Source organism: Primulina huaijiensis, chromosome 17, assembly GCF_012295235.1.
Source record: "Primulina huaijiensis isolate GDHJ02 chromosome 17, ASM1229523v2, whole genome shotgun sequence".
NCBI classification, from domain to species: Eukaryota; Viridiplantae; Streptophyta; class Magnoliopsida; order Lamiales; family Gesneriaceae; genus Primulina; species Primulina huaijiensis.
In genome coordinates, this window is record NC_133322.1 from 405,342 (window position 1) to 427,558 (window position 22,217).

The 22,217-nt window shown below is 34.9% G+C and overlaps 4 protein-coding genes across 10 annotated transcripts; 3 read left to right on the top strand and 1 right to left on the bottom strand.

Annotated features, from left to right (window-relative positions):
* Positions 1-1,363: 1,363 nt before the first annotated feature.
* Positions 1,364-7,458, top strand: LOC140962886 (E3 ubiquitin-protein ligase RGLG3-like). 7 transcript variants are annotated; one of them, XM_073421953.1, is made up of 12 exons: positions 1,364-1,514; positions 3,465-3,746; positions 4,101-4,185; positions 4,286-4,426; positions 4,504-4,617; positions 4,969-5,066; positions 5,354-5,433; positions 5,536-5,641; positions 5,850-5,977; positions 6,316-6,448; positions 6,579-6,635; positions 7,161-7,458. In XM_073421953.1, exons 2-12 carry the CDS (start codon positions 3,504-3,506, stop codon positions 7,242-7,244), a joined length of 1,269 nt encoding a protein of 422 aa, XP_073278054.1. In that variant the 5' UTR covers positions 1,364-1,514; positions 3,465-3,503; the 3' UTR covers positions 7,245-7,458. The 7 variants fall into 7 exon arrangements, 6 of the variants coding, with proteins under 6 accessions (XP_073278054.1, XP_073278057.1, XP_073278053.1 ...); XM_073421956.1 differs by lacking the exon at positions 1,364-1,514 and adding an exon at positions 1,775-1,799; XM_073421952.1 differs by lacking the exons at positions 1,364-1,514; positions 7,161-7,458 and adding exons at positions 1,843-2,228; positions 6,889-7,137.
* Positions 7,459-7,981: 523 nt separating this feature from the next.
* LOC140962258 (uncharacterized) lies at positions 7,982-10,410 on the top strand. The gene is made up of 4 exons (XM_073421106.1): positions 7,982-8,209; positions 8,605-8,793; positions 9,139-9,358; positions 9,987-10,410. The coding sequence occupies exons 1-4, from the start codon at positions 8,085-8,087 to the stop codon at positions 10,239-10,241; spliced, it is 789 nt and encodes a 262-aa protein (XP_073277207.1). The 5' UTR covers positions 7,982-8,084; the 3' UTR covers positions 10,242-10,410.
* Positions 10,411-11,162: 752 nt separating this feature from the next.
* Positions 11,163-12,662, top strand: LOC140962708 (aspartic proteinase nepenthesin-1-like). Its single transcript, XM_073421668.1, has one exon. The coding sequence runs from the start codon at positions 11,201-11,203 to the stop codon at positions 12,584-12,586; it is 1,386 nt and encodes a 461-aa protein (XP_073277769.1). The 5' UTR covers positions 11,163-11,200; the 3' UTR covers positions 12,587-12,662.
* A 1,655-nt stretch (positions 12,663-14,317) lies between these two features.
* Positions 14,318-16,878, bottom strand: LOC140962375 (uncharacterized). The gene is made up of 5 exons (XM_073421243.1): positions 16,663-16,878; positions 16,401-16,584; positions 15,979-16,185; positions 14,657-14,848; positions 14,318-14,562 (listed from the first exon to the last, which is right to left on the bottom strand). Exons 1-5 carry the CDS (start codon positions 16,743-16,745, stop codon positions 14,434-14,436), a joined length of 795 nt encoding a protein of 264 aa, XP_073277344.1. The 5' UTR covers positions 16,746-16,878; the 3' UTR covers positions 14,318-14,433.
* Positions 16,879-22,217: the final 5,339 nt, after the last annotated feature.

Below are 22,217 nucleotides of genomic sequence, written 5' to 3' on the forward strand. Positions count from 1 at the left end.
TATGTCTCATGAATGTGAGAGTGTATTTTAGCTCTCTACATTCTTAAGTTAATTGAAAACTTTTGACTCTTCATATTCTTGAGTTAATGAGAAGATTAATTGAGTTAATTAGTCTTGTATGACTCTTGGTGTGCATTTTCGACTTATAAATAGTGTGTTCATTTCCTCATTTCATACACATGAAAATATTATCTCTTTCAAGCATTCTCTTGCATTTCATATTGTTAACTTTCCATTTGGCTTCCGTTAAATTCTAGTGATAAAATAAATATACGTTTTCAGTTCGTCGTAGTAGTGTCTCGTACTAAGTCACTGCTGGTTCTTCCGTTGTATCCTGGGAAACAGACATCCAAGACGATCCTCAAAGCACATACTGGAAAGAACGAATCTGTTTTAAAGACACTGTACGTCGTACAGGCCTCGGTTTGGTTTACTTTAAGCTTTGTTCTACTGTGTTTTCTGGACCATTTAGTTCACTGGTTTTTACGAAAGTTTACATACTTTATCGTTCGATATATTATGCAACAGTAATAAACGTCAGAAATTCATGAAAATTTCAAATAATGACGAATAACAAATTTAATCTAGATAATTTTATTTTTTTTTTTTTTGAAAAAGTGATATTGTAAGTATAATTGCTTTAATTGGTGACTTCACTATAAGAATAAAAACAAAAAAAGCACATGCTTTAATTTAATCCGCGATATGCTATCTGGATAAATAAAAAAATATTATTTGAATGAACTTGTATTATAAATATTTAATAAGTAGTGGTAATATAAAAATGTGTCTTTTATTTAATATTTTTTTAAAATAAATTTCATAAACATTTTACAAAAATCTTATTCAAACAAATATTTTAAGTTTTTTTATTTATAAAATACTAAAAATATTTATTCAAACAAAAAATTAAAAGTAATTTCTCGTTTAAGTTTTAGCCTTGTGATATAAGGAGTTTCATTTAATATATACATGTGAATGAACATATATATTATCAATATAATATAATATAAAACATGAATATTATATATCATATATATTTTGTTGATACAATTTTATTTAGTTATGATATCTATAAAATTAAATAAAATAATATGATTTTTTTTATGATTATGAAAATTTAAAAATCTTATTAAAAAACAGTAAAAATATAAATAAATAATAATCTAATAAATAAAACATCATTTTTCTTTGAAAATTCGAAATATAAACACCCATCTAATAAATAAAACTTCATTTATTAAAATATCATTTATTTTTTATTTTCTACTTTCAATCTGTTACCTTAAATTTTTTATTTTCTACTTTCAATCTGTTACCTTAAACTAAATGTACGTTGACACGGATTTACAGTAGTTGAAAATCTTTAAAACTATCTGAAAAATGGATTCTTTGATGGAAAAATAGAATTGGGCACGTTCTTTCCCTTCCAGGAAAAGGGGAAAGTATATCCTGAAATTCCACTCGAGTTCTGCCGAGTTATCCATCTTTCTGCCGAACCCATTAAGCTCTAGGTGCTGCAACTTTAGTATTAAATGTTTAGTTTTTATATATATCCCGAATATGCTGTAGTTGTGGATGTTTTTACTTTGATTTTAGTTGTGGGTGTTTTTCTTGAATTTGTTGGGAAATTTTCGTGGATGGGTTTGTGTTAAAATAAGTAAATTGCTTAGAATTTATGGAGTAATTGCAGTCAAAGTTGGACAATTCATGGGACTTACCAGATCTTCAATGATAGGTGGTCTAACGTTTAGAAGTTTGTGATATTGTAAGATTCTTTGCAGAATTGGTTCCATCAGGTATCTTGTTCTGTTTATTCTTTAGATTTTATGACGCATTCCGTTGGATTTGAGGGCTTATTGTCTGTTTGGGAGTGTGATAACTGGTATTAGACTGAAATTTGGCGAAATATCGACTTTTATGGAGCGCACCCCAACATTATGTTGATACATAGAGTCTAATTATATGGACTGTGGGGGAAATTGTGTCATCTGTCTTGCTTTAACGAGGCTGTAGCATTATGAGCGTGGATTGAATGTAAGATCCATCTCATATCGCAAGTGTCGTTATAATTTAAGCAAGTTTGAACCGTTGGTTGAGGAAATTCTGTGCCCATTCAGATGTCAAAATATCTGCATTTCAAGCTATATTCATTTCTCGTGTCCAAGGATTCGGCAATTATAAAAGATGGCTTGCTACTGGGGATGGCCTTGTATGCTCATACACATGTAAGTTTGAAACCAATGGAAAAGTTGATAAAAACAAGAAAGAGAAAGAGCTCGCATCAGCTAGTACGTGGGAGGCGGACAAAAAATATAACTTTTGATGTCTGTGGAACATGATGTTTTCCCAAAATTGGGCAACAATGTGGCAAATATATAAGTTAGGAGGTTTATGGTGGCTTAGAGTTGAGACTTGATTTTAACTTGTTTCACGTGAAACCAACATGGCATATTTTCCTCAACCTTATTCTCTTTGCTTTCTCATTTAAGTAGAGTTCCCCGGCCCTCTAGATTTGTTTGTTTTCTTGGAAATTGAATGTGAAAAACTACCTGTTTACTTTGGCATTCATCAGATTAATTGATTCACTAATGGAGTTTCGCTTGACCAGTTTTTAGTATATATGTTAAACAATGTCCTTGGATTCTTTCTTTCTGGAAATATTATAGAATCACCTTGCTTGGAAACTGTTACTCTTCTTTGAGTCAAAAGAATTATATATGGGCCTTTTGAAGTCCTCAAAAACGGTTTGTTCAATCCAATTATTTGAGTTACTCCCTCTATTTTTTTGTATTGAACTTACCATCCTTATTTTTGTATGCCCCTAGAGAATTATCTGCTTTCTAGAATAACAAATTACTTCTGAATTACCTTTTTGCTTACTCAGCTCCAACTTTGAGGGTATGAAAGTTAGTGTACCCAAACTTCTCACTTTCAAGTCAAGATAACATATCAATTAACTATGGAAATATTATCGTTAATGTTTTGTAAGTTGGGATAAACTTTTTTTTGTAGAAATAGATGATTTTTTTTATGCGCTTCTTGTCAAGGTGCAATATTTTGTTTCTCTAAAGATCATTGCAATGTCTTGTTTTTTTTTTTTATTGATTTGGGAAAATGTTGAGAAATGGCTTCGGGAGAATAAAAAAAATGTAAATCATGTAAAATTTGTTTAGCGAATTTTATTAAATCGTATTATGTTTGAATTGATATTTGTGTGGATGGGTGAGACTTTTTATATTTTAAAATATAGTATATTTCTTTATTAAATTTTATAAAATAGTATAGTATTTTGGGGAATTGATGAATAGGTGAATCGATGGAATAATTATGCTGGCAAGGCTAGGAGAAATAGGTTTGGGTAACTATAAACTACTATTGTGCAAATATTTCTCATTTTGTGTTGAGACATCTCTAAGTGTAAATCGCATATTTCAGACAGTTCTTTAAAATTGTCTATGCAGACCTATTCTGCTATCAAGTTGGAAACAACTGCATCTAAAATGGGCAACAGTGAATCATCACCTGATGAGCCCTATGAAAATCATCCGGATCAACGAAATTCAAACGTAGGATATATAGTTAGTACCCATAATCGACCTCCATCTCCAGAACATCCTAGAAGCTCAACACAGACTACTAATCAGCATCATCCTCAAGCTTATACAGGAGCTTCAGTAAATGATAATCATAGCAAGAAACGGCACACTGCATATATAGCTGATACTTACGACTCATTGGAAGAGGTACACATTTGCTTCAGTTGTCATTATATTAAATTTTATCTTAGCTATAGTAAATAACAACGGTAAGAATCTTGTATATGTTTTGAGAAAATGAGTTTTTTTGAAATGTATTGGAAAAATAAATGTATGTTTAGTTTTGTTCTTATGAAAAAACAGCATTATAGCAATCATATTGTGTAAGATTTTGTATTATATGAAATACGGAAATCAAAACAAACGCGCACTATGTTTTTATTGCTTTGAAGTTTACAACTACTTTTTCATGACTGTTATTCCCCATTTTTTGCCTGTTCATGGATCAAGAAAACATGACCACAGTTTGGGTGTAACTAAGATGTGCTAATATGTTTCCAGGTTATCAATGCATTAAGAGAAGCTGGCTTGGAATCATCGAATTTAATTCTTGGTATCGACTTTACGAAGAGCAATGAGTGGACAGGTTGATTCAGTTCCAAACAACTTCTTTTTTTTCTTGTTTGTTTTTGTGCGTGGTGCGATCTGATTACTTGTGAGAACCATCTAACTTGAGAAGATCGTAGGAAAGCATTCTTTCAACAGGAGAAGCCTCCATGCAATTGGTAGCACACTCAATCCGTATGAACAAGCCATTTCAATCATTGGGCGGACTTTATATCCCTTCGATGATGACAATTTGATACCTTGTTTTGGATTTGGTGATGGTCAGTGTTAATTTCTTAACTGTAATAAAATTTATGAGATCTGTCAGACGCTTACTTTTTTTTTAAAAAAAATGCAGCAACAACCCATGATCAATATGTCTTCAGCTTTTATCCAGATCATCGACCATGTAATGGATTTGAAGAAGCACTTGCACGATATAAAGAAATTCTTCCTTTTTTAAACTTATCTGGTAATGATCATAATTTTTCCTTGATAGTTGTGTTTAATCCCACCAGTGGTGTGTATTTTTCTTGTCTGAAATCAGATAATGTTGCTTTCTGGATGATCAATGGCATGGAACATAGTGTGGAATTGACGTTTGTTGATTTGTATTTGGCTATTATTACGAGTTTGTACTTGTGATTTCACATTTTTTTCTTAATCAATTTTAGAGTTGGTTGAATCTATAGCTCAAAGGGCTAGTACAAGTTTAGAGAGATAAATCAACCTTGTTGAATTTTCCAACCTTTTCTTGGTACAAGAGGGTAAAATGAATTGATTTTGATCTATGTATCTCGTCTTCTTTGGTTACCTGATGTAGGTCCAACCTCATTTGCTCCAGTAATTGATGCTGCAATTGATATCGTGGAGAAGAGCAATTTTCAGTATCACGTCCTTGTTATCATTGCTGACGGACAGGTTCACTTTTTTTCTTTTATGCTGTTGATTCTGAACTTTATGATGCACTTAGAAAAACCATTTCATATATCTTTGGGACAATAACTCTGCCCCCTGCCATGGAAGTTTTGGATAGTTGAAATGGCATCCTTTGTGGTAGGCAAACTTAGCACTTACTCTGGTTACCATTCTGGAGGGGTGCAAGTGTAATGTTCGCATAACTGCATGAAGTTTAATTATCTTTGTTCAAATTCTCTGGTAAAATTTCTGTATTCAAGGAGTAACTTTGAGGTTTGGTATGAACTTAGGTTACTCGGAGTAGTGATACACCACCTGGAAGGTTTAGTCCTCAGGAACAGGCAACTATCAACTCTATAGTCACTGCAAGGTAAATGACTTTATGAATGATAATTGTAGGCTGGTTGCACTTGAACAAATTTAATTCATACAATGTTCCTCACTCATGTACGCCATGGCCTTTCAATTACAGTGAATATCCTCTTTCGATCATTCTTGTTGGTGTGGGGGATGGTCCTTGGTATGCGATGAAAGAATTTGATGATTACATTCCTCAACGAGCATTTGACAATTTCCAGGTACCAAGAAATGCTAGAAAATGGTGATTTTCAATTACCAATGATGTGCTATCTGTGAGGTGGTCTTACATATTATGTTGTTCACACTATTTATCAATTATGTGATAGTTTGATTGATATTTTGGTACCAAATCTAAAGAGAAACTTGAAATAATTGTGAAAACTTCTGTTTGTATCTAATATCGGTTTCACTCAAATTGTGATGCAGTTTGTGAACTTCACAAAAATTATGTCTGGGCACTCAAATATAGAGAAAAAGGAAACAGCTTTCGCACTTGCTGCTCTCATGGAAATTCCATTACAATATCGAACATCAATGACCCTTCACACCAAGGAGTAAGACGCTATTGAGAAATTCTATTTCTAACAAAATTGTGTGAAATAAACATAAGGCACCCCCTTGAAATCGTTTAGGAGTTAAGACTTTCATACCTTCTGTTTCTTGGATTAAACCTACCATTTTGTAGTTTCTCATTTCTTTCTTGGTAACCTTGTGCATATTAAGTAGTAATCTAAGCAAATGAGAAAACAAATCATTTGGCATACTCATTGCCACCTTCAAGAACCTTGGTCATTGACTCATGGTGGTTTGAGTTGTGCCACATGTTCCCTTTTCAGAATTATTATTCATGATTAAAAAATTGTGATTGTTTTTAAAAAATTTCTTTGTGAAGCAAAAAAATTGCAGGTCCTGGGAGACGACCCTTACCTCCTCCACGCAGAGTATTAGATCATGATAATGCTATTAAGTCATCTTCGCATTCGTCGAGCTTAGAAGCTGTTGAATCTAGATCAGTAGATGAGCAAGTAAGCTATTTCCCTTCAACTATAACCACTGATATTTGTTCTATGCCTTTTTTGGGGTGAGGGAGGAAGGTTGTTCTGTTTTTTCTAATTGTGTTTTTTTTAAAATATTGTTTGTTAATTTCTATGCCAGGTCTGCCCAATCTGCTTGACAAATTCAAGGAACATGGCTTTTGGGTGCGGCCATATGGTGAGAATCGATTGCTGATTATACTTGAATTAAATGTCTACCACTAACGTGAAGCCTGATTCTTCCATAGTTTTTCATGGGGACTTTAAACTTGCATGTGTGTTGTCATCACTAAAATCAACACTTCATATTTGAGTTCTACGCCTTTAAGATCAAATTGGAACTCGTGAGAAATGGATTACATCATATAGAGACGGAAAAAGTCTTTTAAACTTGTCGACAATGATTTTACATGCCACTTTCATAACTGCAGAAAGTAAGGTGTTTCGGAAAAACCTACAATTTATGTGAAATAATTTAGTTGGATCAGACTTCCTAGGCTGAATACCGTGTAGCAACCTCTACTGCCATTTATCAGAACAGTCCTAGATCGTGTAATGAAGGGGTTTGAGTCTGAGGTCTCATATGAAGGACTGAGTATGTACAAAAGAAACTCGTAAAACAAACACCATATTCGATACAGCTCAGAGACTTCTTTGTGCTATATGTGTGATATTTTAATCGGGATTATGTGGAATATTTCAGACATGCAAGGACTGTGGTGCTTCCATATCTTCCTGCCCTTTGTGCCGCCAGCCCATAACTGCCCGTATAAGACTGTATTCTTGAAGGCTAAGGCTCCAGGAATTTCAACTCGCTCTTGTATACACATATGTTGCTTGTAAATGGAATGGTATGTTGGTCATTATGTATTGGTGTATAATATGTAAAATATTTAGTTGTGATTACACTTCTGTTTTATGAATATATTGTTGGAAGACATGAGCTTCCTATAAATATTGTGGCTTGAATTTTGTAAGCATTGGAAGACGTTGAAATTTAATTATCCTACGTCTTAGACATCAAAACGAAGATAGCTTTTCTATAATAAATCAAATATCATATTTAATGAGTAGATTTTAGTTTGTGTGGAAATAACTAATCCAAAGGTTTAGAAAATTTACTTTTCTAATCTTTACCAATACGTATCTATTTGATTTTTTAAAGTAAGTGTTGTGTGATTTAATTACTTGAGTGATGTACCTTAATTCATAAAAACTAATTGATAATAGATTCAGATAAATATCTTAAACAATAGCTGCAGGATGGATTTAAGAAAAAAATATATTATTTTTTATTATAAATATAGATCAGATCAACCAGTCTCATGGATAATTTCACAATATACCACGGACAATATTTGATTCACTAATCTTGCTTGTGGCTAATACATAATGTTTAAGATGACTAGGTATCGGGTTCAAGATTGAACCAATTCAAAAACATAAATTTAATGTGAATATCTAAAGAATATTTTTAAATAAAGGTTGAAGTCGTGTCACGAATTAAAATTACATCTTTGGCTAAAACTAAAATCTTTGTATCCAAGGCTGTTATGAAATGCGACTCTCCACGAAGACAATATTTGTTTGGTTTTTGGGATAGTTCGTAGGCCGACAAAGTGGAGTAATGCCGCGTGATATATCTCGCTCACCGTCGTACTCGCGGCGGCGATATTCTCGGTCACCCGTCGGCCACCGATACTCCAACCAGCGCAGCACCCGCCGTGATCGTACCCGATCTCCTCGCAGTAGGTCGGCGTTTGCTACTTACCTTTTGTTTTACCCGAATTTCCCGATTCTTCAATGCCTTGAATAGTACTCTGTTTCTCACTGCAATTACATTTCAGTGGCTCTATGGTGTTGAAATGTTGTCAAGTTATCATTTCCTAATATGATGACTATGCTAATTGCTGGTGTTATTTTCACGAAGGAGGAAATGCTTCGCTTTGAGAAAGAATGATTTTTTACAATTAAAATTGTGAATGAAATTACTTCTGAACGAAGTTAGCTACTTTATGAAGTTCGGTGTTGTGACAATTGCGAAAGAATTCATCTCCTTCTTTTGTTGATTTTATCATATTTAACGTGACTAAGTAGATGTAGGGACAAAATACCTGTTTTTACAATAATAATTATGCTTGTGGCAGGCGAAAAAGCCGCTCCCCTGTTTCGAGGCATAGGAAGAGCCGGTCACCAACACCAAAGCGCCACCGGAGACGCAGAAGTCGAAGTTCATCTTTGTCCCCTACGACAAGATCTCGTAGTGCAAGTTTAACATCAGCTGAGAAAAAGGCTGTCAATTTCAAACTGAAAAAGGAGGAAGAAGAAAGGATACGGTTAAAAACAGTTTCTCTTTGGGTCTTTTAGTGAGGGATTTTTTTTTGTTATCTGCTTGCACAGGCAACATATGTTCAAGGTCAACGTTCAATGGCTTTCCATTATTTATAAGTTGGAGTAGAGCGGTGAGGTGTTCGTTTGTCTTTGTTCTGATAAATTTATTTCTGTAAAGATAAATTTTAGGAGCTTCTGTGTAAGATGCAGCCTTTTAGATGATTGTAGTTTATTACAAGTCACACTGTGTCATTCTATTTTATATTTTGAGTGTAAAAAATTTGGTTGTTGGCCAAAGTTTTTCATGTTATAACGTGGCATTTGTGAGTTAAGTTTATCCGTGCATGCAGAATGCAGCATGAGGCAGAGCTTAAACAATTAGAAGAAGAAACTGCGATGAGAGTGGAGGAAGAAATTCGTAAAAGGGTCGAGGAGAAATTGGGTTCTGAAGAGGTCAGGTTAGAAATTGAAAGACGGATTGAAGAAGGTCGAAAGAAGCTCTTTGATGATGCTAAAGCTCAACTTGAAAGAGAAAAGGAAGCAGCTCTTGCTGAGTCAAGGCAGAAAGAAGTAAGCTCCTTGAGCCCAGCTTATGCATAATTTTTTTTCCTTTTTTTTTAAAAAAAAATCATTTTTAACTAACAACATATATTATGATTCATTTAACGTGGTATGTACAATATTGCATAAGGTTTGTTCTTTGGAAGCTATTTTATGGTACTGGATCTGTGTTGTAATGTTTGGGCTAACCGGCATTAGCCTGTACAAATTTATGGCTTTGTAGCGGATGCAGTTCCACCCATTATATATTTAGATTCTACTATATTGTTGCCAACTGAATAATGCTTAAATTCTAATATAATTCATACCACTTGATTGACATTCTGGTAAACTAATCACTAATTTTTGCAATGGCTCCAGTGTCTTGCAATTTTACCGTGACCTCTACTTTGTTAAAATTTGAAGATTTTAATTTACAATTCCCATTTCGGTGTCATTTTAATTTTCAATTCCCATTTTGGTGTCATATTAATCTTCTACGTCAATGCATCAAAGTGTATGTTCGTCGTGATTGTTCACTGCAGTACATTCATGCTAGTATCATATTTCAATCATGATTTATTCTACACGAAGTGTGCTCCACAAAAATTAGTCTGATTCCCGATTTTTCATTGACGTGGTGTTTTTATGCCAACAGGAACAAGCTCGGAAGGAGAGGGAAGAGCTTGATAAGATGCTGGAAGAGAATCGCAGAAGAGTAGAAGAGGCTCAAACGAGGGATGCCCTGGAACTGCAGCGCAAAGAGGAAGAAAGACTGAGGGAGTTGGAATTGATTCAAAGACAAAAAGAAGAGGCTGCTCGAAGGAGGAAGATTGAAGAGGAGGAAGAACATTTGAACCAGACTACATTGTTGGGTAAGAGCAAGTCTCGAGCAAAACTGATCGGTCTATAAACCGGCGTTGGTCATTCAAACAGGTTTTAAAACAAGCAGGGCAGACTTTACAGATGTACCCCTTAAACATTGTTTTATCACTAGCTATGTTTCTGTTTTCTGGGATGCGTACATTATCATGGACTATTGTGCTATTTCAAGTGCAAGACTAAGCAAGTTTTTAGTTTTAGCAGTTTTTTCGGGACAAGGTTAGAAGTTGGTGCTTTGAGACTCATTTCAAAGGATTGGTTTAAGGTTCAAGCAAAAGGAGGTTCCTGGCACGTACTTGTTTAGGAGGGGTGCGCTAAGTATTACTTGATATTTGTAATACATAGTGATCAGTATTATAATATTTGTGTCAAGGAAACTTGGTGCCATTCCAAAACATTTTATATTTCTCTGGAAACCATAAAGAGAGGCATTTGGATCTGCACTAGGCGATGCTGTAGAGTCGTTGGATCATTTGTAATATGTAGTTTAACTTGAAAAAAAAAAACTCCCAATGGTAACGCGATTCCTTTCTAGCCAATTGATGTCCAATCTCATACACTTGTATTATCTATGAGGTTCACGATAATTACGCTTTCTTCCTCACGCTAATCACACTTGAACCAAACGTGTACGCCGGCGTGCGCAGCTTAAATCGCTAATGCATGTATATAATGCAGTCTATTTTTTTTAATAAAAAAAATCACCAAATTTTTTTTTTAATGATTTTTATTGAATTAATAATATGGCATGCAATGAATTGGTAAGATAGTGCAGAGACTGGCAGATTTTCAAATCAAATATGGGTAGTTTTTGGTGGTTTTTAATTTGGTTTTATTATATTGTCACATACATCAACCACTGGCAAGATATTTGGGCAATCGGATAATAGAATTAGCCATTATAATTCATGCCATTCTCCCTACCCCTGATGCTTATATATACTTCAACTCCATACCAACTTTGTACAACAAGATTACTTTCAAGAAAATATGTCTTCTCTTCGATTTTCTGGCATCTCCTCAGTCTCATTAAATCTACTAATTCTTGCTGCAACACTTCTTGTTTCCCCGACCCTTTCCACGTCTAGACACGCATCACTTCATCACCCCCATGCGATCGATACTGGGTTTCGAGTACCCTTAAGACGAGTCGATTCCGGGAAAACCTTCACCAAGTTCGAGCTCTTACGACGTGCAATGGGTCGGGAAAAACAGAGGATTGAACAGCTTCAAGCTATGGTCGTGTCTGCATCAGATCACCATGCTAATGACTTCGAGTCCCCTATTCATGCAGGAGAGGGCGAGTTTTTAATGGAACTCTCTATTGGAACTCCACCAGTATCTTTTTCTGCTATACTCGACACGGGAAGTGATCTGGTCTGGACCCAATGCCAGCCTTGCAAGCGATGTTTCCCTCAAACAACCCCGATTTTCGATCCCGAAAAATCTTCTTCATTCACTTACTTGCCTTGTTCCAGCAAGCTTTGCAGCGGACTGCCCTCGTCTTCTTGCGATGATGGACAAAGCTGCCAGTATACATATTTGTATGGTGATTATTCGAGTACCAAAGGTGTTATGGGGGTCGAAACGTTCACATTCGACAATGTTTCAGTCCCAAAAATTGGATTCGGCTGTGGTTTCGTTAACGACGGGAGTGGATTTGACCAAGGGGCGGGGCTGGTGGGGCTGGGCCGCGGAGATCTCTCCCTTATTTCCCAACTCAACGTAACAAAATTTTCCTATTGTTTAGCATCATTCGATTCAAACAAACCCGGCATGCTTCAAATAGGGTCCTTGGGTAAAGAACTTACAATGGAACCATTAAACAAAGCAACCCCTTTGATCAAAAACCCATCTTCACCTACGTTTTACTATCTTTCCTTACAAGGAGTAACAGTCGGGCACACGCGATTGAACATTGAGAAATCGAGTTTCCAAATCCAAGAAGATGGAACTGGTGGCATGATCATTGATACAGGCACAACCATTACCTATCTCCCGAGAAATGCATACTATCTTGTTAAGAATGCGTTCGTTTCGCAAATGAAATTACCCGTAGACAAATCTCCTTATGGAAAAGTGTTTGATCTTTGTTTCATCCTACCTACGTCAAATGGTACTACTAGTATTGATATTGAAGTGCCGAGAATGGTGTTCCATTTTGAGGGGGTGGACTTGGAGTTGCCGGAGAAGAACTACTTCGTGGCGGATACGAGCGGAGTGGCGTGTCTGGCTATGGGGAGTTCGAATGGTATATCGATTTTTGGGAACTTTCAGCAGCAAGATTTGTTGGTGGTGCATGATCTTGTTAAGGAGACTGTAGGTTTTGTGCCAACAAAGTGCGATCAAGCGATAACAAATATCATTAGTTTATGATTTTAATATGGGAACGAGCTACTAAATAAACACACAAACAAAAGAGGGATATAATATTTCCATGAGTTTGGTTTGATTCTTGTGTTTTTGGAAATTTTGAAACGAGCATCACTAGGCCAAATGAGCAGTGACAGATGAAACTTAGTTTTGATCAACGAGATGGTAGCTAATTCTACAATACTTTTATTTTAATAACTAATTCAAAATTTTTAGAAAGGAATAAAACTCAAAACTTTTTTATATAAAAATTATACATTAATTTCCAAAAATACATTTACCTATCGCTAGTTGGACTCACATATTACTTGACAACATAGACTATGATTGTAATGGTGCGAGGATGCTCGTGAGATGATCTTGATAATTTCATTGAATGTTGATGTTAGTATTTGATAAATTCATCTAATAATTCTGCAAATGTTAAATGATGTTGCGTGACGTTGAACTATTATTTTTATCTTGGTCACCCAAATATTTCTAATGTTAATTAATTTTAACTGAAAGTATTTTCGAAAAAATATATAAAATACTAATTTATATAATGAGCGAGACCCAGTCAGATTAGTTGACTTCTCTTTTTGGGTTCGATCTCCCTTCCACGCGTGTGTTGTAATAAAAAAAAATATGAGCGAGTGGGAGACCACAAATCCCCAAAATTTTGGGATCCGAAGGATATCATTTGACATACAGATTTTATGATATCCGTCGTTGCTGCTATTAATCCCTCCCAAGATTTGAGAAATGCATTGTTCGTTCAATCAACATCTACTCAACACAACATACAACTGGAAAAGCATTGCCCCCTTAGAGATTTCCAAACCAAAGAACGAACAATGCATTTCTCAAGTAATAAAATAGCATTGCCCCCTTAGAGATTTCAAAAAGTTTAAATTGTGAGCAATAATGACAACAAGGGGAAAATGAACCCCATCCATCATCCTGACATGGGTCGATCCGAAAATATCGGGTTAAAGTTGAGGTTTTCGGATTTGAGTCAAATCAAATTGAACTCGAGAACTCTCCGAAAAAATTAATCGGGTTCGGATCAACCCAAGTTGGCCCAAGTTTTTTTTTTTTTTTTTTTGTACAGAATTGAGAAAGATCAATTTCATTTTTATATATTGTAAGTTTTAAAAAAATTATTATATATTGATATAATAGAATTACACCATTTAATATTTATTTTGTAAAATTTTGATTTTTTTAAAATAATTATTTATTTTTTATAATAAATATACTTTAAATTTTCACCAATCGAGCTTTCAAATTTTAAATTATATAAGCGAAATTTTGTTACGCTTTCAAATTTAAATGATATATAAACGAGATTTTATTATTATGTATTTAAATTAAAATATTATTATTATTATTATTATTATTATTTGTTATGAATTTTTATTTAATTATTTTATTTAAAAAAAATTAAAATCGAACTAGTCGGATTAATTGGGTACTTATTTGGGTTGACCATTTTCGTGTTGATTTGTGTCCGGGTTGAATTTTTTTTTACTAGTATCTTTCATCAATTCAACCAACCCAATTTGACATTCCTAAAAAAAAAAAAGAAAAGCAAAATGGAAACAAGTATCGGGATGTTTTGCCACGACAAGCTTCATGTTTCATCAATCTTGATGATTATAATTTTTTAGTCTTTTGTTTGATAGATATAAATATTCTTTTATTTTTCATAATATAAATCAAGAAATCAATATTTTTTGGATAATAATGAAGTGGAGCTCAAAAGAAAAGTCGACATATTTATGTCACTTGATTCACACTACTGTATTGCCTGTTTATTGTGATACATCCATCAGTAGTATTTATGAATTTGAAGGGGGCTTGTATCTCTATATCTCAATATGGTAGTTAAATGTATGCTTCTTCCACATATCTTCATGTAAATATTTCTCATAAAAACTTACTTCACCACTTGTTTTCAGAACTACAGAAGAGGTGCTTCTCGTCCCGTATCGCCCCTGCCAGTTAGAAACGGAACTTAAGAGACCTATCTAAGGCAAGGAAACTTAAGCTTGCGAAGATGTGAAATGTGAATTGATAAGTTCAAGTTACCAGAGGTGTATCAACATGGATGAAAATGGCACTTAAATGGTATTCAAACTCTGGAGGATAAATATGAGGTAGTTTGCTTTCTTCATCCTTAGTTGTGTCATTCATTAGTTTTTCGCTTATCTCCTCGATCGAAATCTCAGAGTCACCGTATTTGATTACAGCGTCCTCAAAAGAACATAGCAATCTCTGAGCCTACAATGCAAGAATCAAAAGTACCACTAGATAAATTACACCACTCATCTATTTTAAGAATTACAACGTAATTGTTCTCAAGTGAGAAAACATCCAAAAAATACAAAGAGGACACAAGACAAAAATCGGGAAAAGATTCAGACAGGAAAACTGTAAGTCACAAGGAAATCATACAACAGCCACGAGATTTTGCGAGGGTAGCTTGACATGAGAAAGGAAAAGATACCAGATCATTAAACATGAAATTGTGTTAGGGTAGCTTGACATGAGAATTGACAAGATACTTGATTCTTAAACATGAATCAGCGCAGGTCCTCACCTATGAAGGCATGGAAAAGAAACACTGTTGGCAATGATTGCAGAAGAAAATTGATTTTTTAAGTTAAATTCAAAGTTGCACGAGCTGAAAATTACTGAAAACCAAGCATGCCAAGGGTTTAGCACCTCTTACAGAGTAATTGACCCTTCGTACTAAACCTTATAATGGATATGTTCAGATTTGAGAACCAACTGTGTAAGTGTAAGTGTAAAAACAACCTATATCAAATAACTAATTGTAAATTGTTATTCAAACAAGTTTCGCTAGCTCCTGAATCAAAAGAACTGCAACAGTGCTCTCTACAACCTAAAGTGCAAGCAATTAAATAGTGAATACTTCGGTAAATCCTTGTGTTTGGAACTTCAGTCATTGTGAATCATACATGAAATATTTCAATCAGTGAACCATCAAAGTCAACTGCCACAACTAAGTAAATGCCTTAAACGATACTATGCTAGATTAATGTACCACTAAAGTCAACCGCCATCATCAGATTGTTAGATCGATTGTCGCCGGTCAAAACATCCCCACCATCGTCAGTCATCAGCCAAATCCTCACAGAAACCATCAAAGCGATGACACGAATCATCGCGTCTATATCCAATGACAAGACACTCATTTCTACCCCTCTAAAGGTCAAATTTGATTCATTTGATTAGAGGTTTCAAAAAGAGAATTCAGAGGACCTTTTCACAAGCAGGAGACCAAAGTACATAAATGATGGTATGTATCAGGTAGGGAATATATATTTGAAACATATCAGTTCCGAATGAAATTGTATTACCATCTGAGCAGTAGAAGATCATCCTACCTTAGGCCATGGCGTGTCTAATTTTGCATTTGACAGAACGTGAATGCCAGAAGAAACCTCAACGATAGATAGACCACAATCTTTTGGCCTGTTGGTTATGTAAATCATACTCATAGAGCAAAGATCAGCCACTATCAGATTAAACCCACCATACAAATCCGTTTCACCTGCAAGTTCCTCGGCAAATTCTTTGGGACTCTTTTTACCCTACAGAAAGTTCAAACCACAGCTATCATAAGAAGCGGATTCCGATATTTTGAGATTCACAAATCATGAACTTTGAAGGAAAAAAAATTATTCGGAGAACCTAAAACAATTAAAAGGGTATCATGAACAAACACAAACATTGAACAGAGATTTGTATTGTCCCCTTCTGCTCTTTGAAGGATGGATGAATAATAACATGAAAACAAATCAAATACCTTCAAGTAGCGAACAGGTAGATCACCTCTACTTTTGGCAAGTGAATTCGTCCGTATTTCCCTCACATTAGTGAGAAACACAAGTTTCCCATCTCTTGAACAAGCCAACCAGGTCCCACCTGCTTGCTCATCTCTCCCTCCAAGTATTTCGCCGTCATCCCACCACCCCAAGGGCGTCGTAGGGCTGAGATTGAAATAGAAAGCGAGTAAAAATCTTATCTTTGAAAAACCATGATCAAAATTTGTCCGTTCAAATCCTTACCGATCGTGATATTCGTCTCGATTGAGCAAAAGGAGGAATGGGTAGAGCGGGTGAGATTTCCAGATGAACACCGCTATGCACATGATCTTTGGTTTGCAGGATGAGCGGGTGCTGCATTTTTCAGGCCATTATTCTAATAACATTTTGTTTCTCTCAAGTAATTATACGTATATAAAAGAAAGTGAGAGCAGTTCATTTATAAAGTGAAATGTTGCAACGATGGCAGATGATTGATGTTAAGTTATAAATTTGAATCGAAATTTGCTACATTATTTATATATTATATATGTCATCTCATCTAAAAAAAATTGGTTTTTTTTAATGTAAATTGTGTTGATGGATAAACATTTTTTTTAGTTTGTTTCCGTCTTTATTATTTTATATATATTTTGTTTATTATATTTTTTAATAGTATAAGTTTTTAAATTGAATTCTTTAACTTTTTATATATATTTTTTAATTCATATATATATAATTAGTATAAACGTACATATGTATAAAAGGCCAATTGTGAAAGTAACTTAACGTTTTATGTAGTATATATATAAAATTTATTGTCCGTGAGAATTTATTTAACCTAGCATTTAACCAGTGACTTGTGATATGATCTTTTGTTTGAATGGATCAGAGAAAATCAAGGAAGCTCCAAAGGCAGATTGTGAATTTGGATGACAGAAATTTACTTCTAGGATTAACAAGAATCCAGATTTTGAAACCAAAAATTTGGTCTTACGTGCGGCAATTTGAGATAATAAATATGAAAATAAAGAATAAATTGGACACCGAGAAAACTCCTAAAAAATTATTAAGGTAAAAACAATGGACAAGAGGAAAAGAATTCCACTATAATATTTTTATGGTCTATTCAATATGTTTCCAAGGAGAACACACTCTCTTAATACATGAATAAATACCTCACAAATATTATAAAACTAACCAATCAGATGCTATAAATTGAGAGAAAGACTCGAGAATTGGATGCATTTAAATGCCGAATGATGTATTTATCCAGTGTGAACCCTTAGTCCGCAATTTCAGAAAATCTGCCGAACGAAACGTGTTCCAAATGTTCTTTGGCACATCGATCTCTTTCAATGCTTGTCTGCCACATATTTCTGCTGACAAAAAAGACCACAAGATGCAAAATGAAAAAGAAATTCGAAGTTTTTACGGAATTGTGGAGTTCTCTCTTTTTCAGGAGTTTCAAGAAACTGTACATCATATAACTTCATCGTCATTGTTTTTTCCCTGAAGCAGAAGATGTGCATTTGGCTCCCTAATGGTGGAAAGATTAGTCAGTGGTACTTAAGAAGGCAGTGATTGTGTTTTCCTTTTCCACATGAGAGATTCTCAACCATTGTTATGGACTTCATGTATTGTTACTCTTTCTGTATTGCGTTTTAATACATGCAGTTCAATGTAAAGAGACAGATTCAATTAAGTTCCGATTTGGTGCAAATGATCGTAGGACCATCAGTATGTTAGAAGCTGTCAACTTCTACAGATCTCCTCCAGATTACTACATTTTCGCAAAGCTAATAGCTCAAGTTTGGGGAAATGGTCACTTGATATATTCCACTGTACAATCCTAGTTCGTCCAGTTTCAAGAACTTGGGCTGTTGAAACTCGTGGTCACTGGTGTCCCATTTTCATCCTTTAAGGAAACAACTAGTTTCAAGACCTCATTATTTCAACAGCGCTTTCACCATAAGCCTCATCTCCTTGTTTGGAACGTATAATTTTCCCTTCATGCTTCTTAAAAAGTGTGCCGACGTTTATCTTTTTCCAATGACCACCTTGACGATGATGATTATGGCTATCATGCTGATTTAGGTGGTGGTGGTGGTGGTGGTGATCGTGATGATGATAGATAATTCCCAATCCGTCTTTCAATCTCTTCCACGTTTTACTTGGTTTCTTATGATTCATTCCACTAGCTGATTTGCTAATCCTTCCAGGAACCTTCTTCCTTGATGTGGACTTCATCGAGGAGTATGTAGATCCTGCGTGATGGTTCATTGGCTGATAGTATGATGAATATCCTTCACTTTTGCCACTGCTGCTGGAAGTTACTTCAGCAGTCCCCTCACCACTCGTCTCACTCTTGCTTGTACAACTGTCATAGTCTCTCATAGGTCCATGTGATTGAGGAGAAGCCCCACTTTCACTGCTTTCACTTGAAGTAATATAGTGGCTTCCAGTCTGATCTGAGAATGAATAATCTTCACCAACACTGCCATAGCTGCTAGAATCAATGGCTTGAAGTTTTTCACTATAGTTTGAATTCCCAAAAGTGTTTGCCGGCTTGGATGGTTGGAATACTCCATATCTATTCTTTTCATTTTTCAGGACCAAAGGAATTTCATGTGGACTTTCCATTTTCGGCACAGGCGAAAAGGTGGAAGGCCAAGGAGATATTTCGTGATCAGCTGCAACACCAACATTTCATACATTAGGCCCAAAATCATTGTGAGTCGTTCTCCAGTTTCCTGACTCTATTTTGTCTATAATTGTCTTCATATTTTGACCATGAATAGGCATCTTAGGCTCTTCATTTGACTCTCTCATTTCATAGGTCCCTCCACTCCTGGAAAAATGACAATTTGATTCGCAGAACATGCCTTTTGTTGGTTTCGCCAAAGACTGATTTATCACTTCTGTTGACACGCCGTAGCTCTGATGCAATGGGTAGTTTAGAGGGCTCTGAGCACTTTGACTTGTAAGCTTATATACTACGTCATTGCTATCTACATTTTCATGTTGACCAGAAAATTCCCCGAACAGGTGCACATGATCTGATCCTATTTTCAAATTTGAGATACATGATTCAAGTTGCTCAATTGCTTCTGAAGCTTCTTTGGATATAGAGTCAGCTTCCTCACGCTTGTATATGGCTTCAAAGTTAGATTTACAAACTGCGGCAATGTCTGGGACCACAGTGTCTGATGAAAATCCCGTGGATCCAACACCACTCAAGTTACTCACAAAAGGTCCTATCAGCCTTCTCTTGTCAGTCTTAGACTCATTTGCCTTATAACGCGTTATAGATCCAGTTTCTTGCCCGATGTTCCAAGGAACATGATCAGAGTGATTGCTCACCTCATGCAGTGGATATGTTGATATGTCTGTATATTTAGCAGTATCATCATTTGTCACCATTTGCTTTACGGTGCTTCGCTGACAAACCCTGCAACGTTTCTTTATAAATTCAGCTCCAGTTGCATCAGCACTAGGTGTTGATTGCTCTATGGAATCTACTCGACTCCTTTGTCGAACAAGTCTTTGGTCGTTCCATAATTTGAAATCTATACCATCCACCTTTCTTTCTTTGTCAGATCCCAAGTCATTTCTGTAACCATGATCCACTTCTCTAGCCATATGGAGTCGAGAATAATGCTCCTTAATGGTGTTATCTTTTGCTGCAGATGAGAGGCACATGGTGTCCTTAATACTCCCACTCGACCTGCAAGTATCTATGATATTGAATCAAACTCGGAGTCAGAGGACAAGTAATTGGCACAAATTAATTATGGATCCAATTCCATGAAAAGTTTGCCTTGAAATCCAAGCCAAAAGAAAGCACAAGAATACATTCATTAAATGAAAGAAATACAAGAAATTACCTCAGAATACACTTTGAGTGCCCTCTGAGTTGCTGAATCCAAAATATGATTTAAAACAAGGCGTACATGATCATTCAACTGTTCAAAAAATAATAATAACGAATAAGAATATGGAAGGGTCTTATGAACTTTGTGTCATCTTTTAACAAAAGTCTTCGCAGTTGTAATATCTATAACATGTCAGAACAAGCCTGGATTCTAAGATGCTAAAAATTATTGAGACCACAATTCTAGCCACATGAACTGAAACCTCGTCTATGGTTCTGATATATCAATGGAGAAGTTCTTATGCATGTTCTAGTACAACAAATATATTTGCAGAAAAACTAACCAAGAATTGTAATTTTCTGAAATAAATCTCAAGGATACATTTGGATTCAGAAATATATAACTAGCAGTTGCCGCAGTGCTATAAGAAACCATCATTTTATGCAAAGAAAAATAGAATTTCAACATAAACTTTCATAGACAAGTATAAGAATTAAGAGCTCACAACTTCAGGGGATAGAGTTTGGAATATTGACAAAGAAAAACATGAAAGACGAAAAAAATGCATGAGAACACACCATATTAGAGGCTGGATTTTCTGTATCATCTCCATCGCTTTTAAGAAGACCATACAATTTCTGTAGAGCTAGAACCTCTGATTTTATACCCCTGGCATCCATGATCTATTAAACAACGAAGTTATGAAATTCCTTTCAGACTGCCACAAAAAACGTATATGTATTAGCAAATAAAATTAGGAAGTTATTTTGCCTCCACTACTATTTCCAATATCCCAGTAGGAAAAAACACAAGTCTGCAAACATCACACAAATCTTAGTTAATGAAGCAATTTGAAGATTATCCAGCAACAGAATTAGAAGATGTCAGTTCAAAATCTTCAGTTACTCTTATTTCTTGGCGAATATAGAAAATATGACTAGAACCAATAACGTCACAATGTTCCCATAACTAGCCCAATGTAACAGAATCAATTGTCGGCAATAGATGGGGCCTGGAAGACTATTTAATAGTCAAAGAAAAGATGCAAAACGTGTATTAATTTGCAGCCGAAGAAAATTTCGCGGAATTTTTCAGAAGACGCGTTTTATACGCGTCTTCACACGGTCAAGAGGCTCTATAAGTGTTGGGTGTATCCAATCAAGAATATTTGGTTTAGTAGCTGTTGCATCAAATGGTTCAGTAGAAGAATTAACAGTAGCTGTTGCATCAAATGGTTCAGTAGCTGTTGCATCAAATGTATCCAATCAAGAATATTTTCAATCCAATCNTACACTAAGGCCTAATATACTCTAATTCTATAAAAAAAAATATATAATATATATATTTTTCAGATCGGCTTAATTAAATCACACACTCCATTTCTATTTCGAATGATTTTTAATTCATTATTGCAAATAATTTGACACTTATTCCTCAACGTCAAATCATATCGTTCTTGGTATTTCAATTTTGGCAAAAATTTGTGTGAGACGGTCTCACATGAGACCCACTCTTCAATTTTTTACTCTCGCGTTTTCCACTTTTATATAGTATTAAATTACATCCGAATTTAAACTTATGTCCATTTATAATCCAGAACATTTTTAGTTCTTTTTTTTTTTGGCGGATAGAGAGAAACTTAATAAATTACATCCTCCATTTTAATTTGAGAGCATTTTTAATTTTTTTTTTTTGAAGAAAAAACGTTTTTAATTTAAAGCCTCATTCATTACATCGTTTCCCGAAAGTTCTTTTTATCATTGTTTGACTATAGCAAATACTAATATGTCTTAATTTTAATAAGTGTCCACATCAAAATGCATTTTTATTCAAACAAAAAAAAAATGAATATCGTAGAAGGTTTTTAACAAGCTTCGGTTTAAGCCCATTTCCGTCGCATGTCAGCTGCGTAAAAGATATTCATTAGTATAGCACTCCGGCAGG

Coding starts and splice junctions, on each gene's coding strand:
- LOC140962375 (XM_073421243.1), bottom strand. CDS start 16,745: ATGTGCATAGCGGTGTTCATCTGGAAATCTCACCCGCTCTACCCATTC. Junction 14,849..15,978: donor TAGACACGCCATGGCCTAAG/GTAGGATGATCT, acceptor CTTGCATTGTAG/GCTCAGAGATTGCTATGTTC. Junction 14,563..14,656: donor TCCATGTTGATACACCTCTG/GTAACTTGAACT, acceptor TCTAACTGGCAG/GGGCGATACGGGACGAGAAG.
- LOC140962708 (XM_073421668.1), top strand. CDS start 11,201: ATGTCTTCTCTTCGATTTTCTGGCATCTCCTCAGTCTCATTAAATCTA.
- LOC140962258 (XM_073421106.1), top strand. CDS start 8,085: ATGCCGCGTGATATATCTCGCTCACCGTCGTACTCGCGGCGGCGATAT. Junction 8,794..9,138: donor GAGGAAGAAGAAAGGATACG/GTTAAAAACAGT, acceptor CCGTGCATGCAG/AATGCAGCATGAGGCAGAGC. Junction 9,359..9,986: donor CTGAGTCAAGGCAGAAAGAA/GTAAGCTCCTTG, acceptor TTATGCCAACAG/GAACAAGCTCGGAAGGAGAG.
- LOC140962886 (XM_073421951.1), top strand. CDS start 2,121: ATGTCAAAATATCTGCATTTCAAGCTATATTCATTTCTCGTGTCCAAG. Junction 2,229..3,464: donor CCTTGTATGCTCATACACAT/GTAAGTTTGAAA, acceptor TTGTCTATGCAG/ACCTATTCTGCTATCAAGTT. Junction 5,978..6,315: donor ATGACCCTTCACACCAAGGA/GTAAGACGCTAT, acceptor TTCTTTGTGAAG/CAAAAAAATTGCAGGTCCTG.